Source organism: Neophocaena asiaeorientalis, unplaced genomic scaffold, assembly GCF_003031525.2.
Source record: "Neophocaena asiaeorientalis asiaeorientalis breed wild unplaced genomic scaffold, Neophocaena_asiaeorientalis_V1.1 scaffold240, whole genome shotgun sequence".
NCBI classification, from domain to species: domain Eukaryota; kingdom Metazoa; phylum Chordata; class Mammalia; order Artiodactyla; family Phocoenidae; genus Neophocaena; species Neophocaena asiaeorientalis.
Window position 1 is genome coordinate 1,190,676 of NW_020185331.1, and position 2,647 is coordinate 1,193,322.

Consider the following 2,647-nt stretch of genomic DNA (forward strand, 5'->3'; position numbering starts at 1 on the left):
AAGTGCTTCCTTATCACCCTTTGGTGCCCCTGTCTCCCAGACAAAAGTAAAAAATTACAAACTCAGGGAATCAGCTCTGTGAAAGAACTATGCAAGCTTGAACTTGACCTCATTGATCATTATCCTAGAAATCTCTAGACCAGCATAGTCCAGTAAAACTTTCTGTGATGATAGAAATATTCTGTGTTGACCAATATGGCAGCCACCAACCACCTGTGGCTACTGAGCACTTGAAATGTACCTAGTGGAAGTGAGAAAATAAATTTTAAATTGTTTAATTTTAATTTATTTAAATTTAAATGGCCATATGTGGCTACTGGTTACCATATTGAACAGTGCAGCTCTACAATGATCATTATTTCAGCATTGGACAGTATCCTAAGCAGGGAGGTTAGGACCAACTTACCTTACAGGTTACAATAGCTCCCACATCTGGCAGTAATTGAGACTCTGTTTCTCTCATCACAGATATGACAGGAAGCTACAGAGAGAACAATAAAACATAAATATCCTTGCTAAGTCTTGGGTAAAAGTGTCTGTGGATTGAGAATAATATAGGAATGCCATGGGCCACAGTTGGGGTCACAAGGGCAGGTGGACTACAGATTCATTTGCAGTCCACAGCAGAAAGCCTTAGACATTTTAGGCTATAGGATGGCCAAGGGGCCACAGGAAGAAAGCTGCTAGAAGACATAATCTAACCATTTCAGACGAGTTCTAAGTTTTCTGGTGATTTTCTTAGAGCTTTTTGGCATACAACTATATTGCCTGTAATCATGGATAATGTGACTCTTTCCTCCAAAGTTATCTTTCTTTCTGTTTGTCATTTTATTGGACAGGCTAGAATTTCCAAATAAATGTTATATAATAGCATACATAATGGCACCTTGTTCACTATGCCTCAGCTCTCCTGGCCTTTTTTCAGTTTCATGAATTCACTAAATTTCTTCCCATCTCAGGATCTCTATTCAACCTGTTCTTTATGCTCACCCACTCAACTCTTATTTATCCTTTATTCAGGATAAATATAAATATTCAGGTTAGGGCTTCCCTGGTGGCGCAGTGGTTGAGAGTCCGCCTGCCGATGCAGGGGACCCGGGTTCGTGCCCCGGTCCGGGAAGATCCCACGTGCCGCGGAGCGGCTGGGCCCGTGAGCCATGGCCACTGGGCCTGCGCGTCCGGAGCCGGTGCTCCGCAACGGGAGAGGCCACGACAGTGAGAGGCCCGCGTACCGCAAAAAAAAAAAAGAGATACTCAAAAACACTACAGATAAATAAAAATGGAATTCTAAAAAATATTCAAGTAACCCACAGGAAAGAAGGGAAAAGAAAGCAGACACAAAATACAGAGAGAATTGACTGGGGAAAAAAGGTCAGATTTAAACTTTAACATATTAATAATTGGATGAGAAGTAAAAGGTCTACACATATCAATTAAAAGAAGGAGATTAGCAGAGTATATTAATAAAATAAACCAACTAGATGCTGTATACAAGAAGCCCACTTCAAATATAATAACATAGGTAGTATGAAAATAAAAGAACACACACACACACATACATACCATGGAAATATTGTCAAAAGAAAGCAAGAGTAGTTATATTAATATCTGATAAATTAGACTTCAGAGCAAAGAAAATTACTAGAGACATAGAGATTCAACCAATCTAGAGGACACAGCAATTCTAAATGTTATGCATCTAGAATAACAAAATAGCTACAAATCATGTGAAGCAAAAATTGACAGAACTGCAAGAACACATAAAAACTGCAAAATTCAAATTGTTGGAGACTTCAACAGCCCTCTTTCAACAACTGAAAGAACAACTAGATAGAAAATCAGCAAAGATATCAATCCCCCCATCAACCAACAGTACCTAATCAAGACTTATAGAACATTCCATCCAACAACAACTGAATAGGCATTCTTTTCAAGTGACCACAAAAGTTATACCAAGATAGGCCATATCCTGGGCTGTAAAACAAACCTCAATAATGTTAAAAGAATTAAAATCCTACAGAGTGCATCCTCTGACCGCAATGAATCAAACTAGAAATTAATAACACAAGGAAAACAGGAAACTTTTCAAATAATTGGAAACTAAATTACAAACGTCTAAATAATCCCTTGGTTAAAGAAAAGCACTGAGAGAAAATTTTAAAATAATTAAACTGAATGAAAATGAAAATTTCAATATATTAAAATATGTGGAACACAACTAAATCAGTATTGAATTGGAAATGCATGGCTCTAAATGTTTATATTAGCAAAGATGGAAGGTCTCAAATAAATAATTTAAATTTCTATCAGAAGAAACTTGAGTAAGTAGAACAAAAATCAAAGTGAAGTAGAAGGAAAAAATAAAAATAAGAGCAGAGACTGCAATGAAACCTGAAAAGAAAAACTAAGAAGAAAATTAATAGAACAAGAGCTGGTTCTTTGAAAAGATTAATAAAATTTTCAAAATTCTAGCAAGACACCCAAGGGGGACAAAAAGAGAAGACACACTATTAATATTAGGAATGAAACGAGATATGATTACAGACTCTGCAGACACCAGAAGGATAATAAGGTAATACTATAAACAGTGCTACACACACAAATTTCACACTTTGATTTAGTCAGAAAGTAAGAACTACTTCAACAA

General features: G+C 36.6%; 1 protein-coding gene across 1 annotated transcript in view; it reads right to left on the reverse strand.

The window, feature by feature from the left end:
• The window catches only part of EXOSC1 (exosome component 1), a 12,009-nt gene that overhangs the window by 7,450 nt on the left and 1,912 nt on the right, over window positions 1–2,647 (reverse strand). Inside the window, exon 3 of the mRNA XM_024734882.1 lies at window positions 407–481. Coding sequence (XP_024590650.1) covers window positions 407–481 — 75 coding nt within the window. The remainder of the gene's footprint in view (window positions 1–406; window positions 482–2,647) is intronic.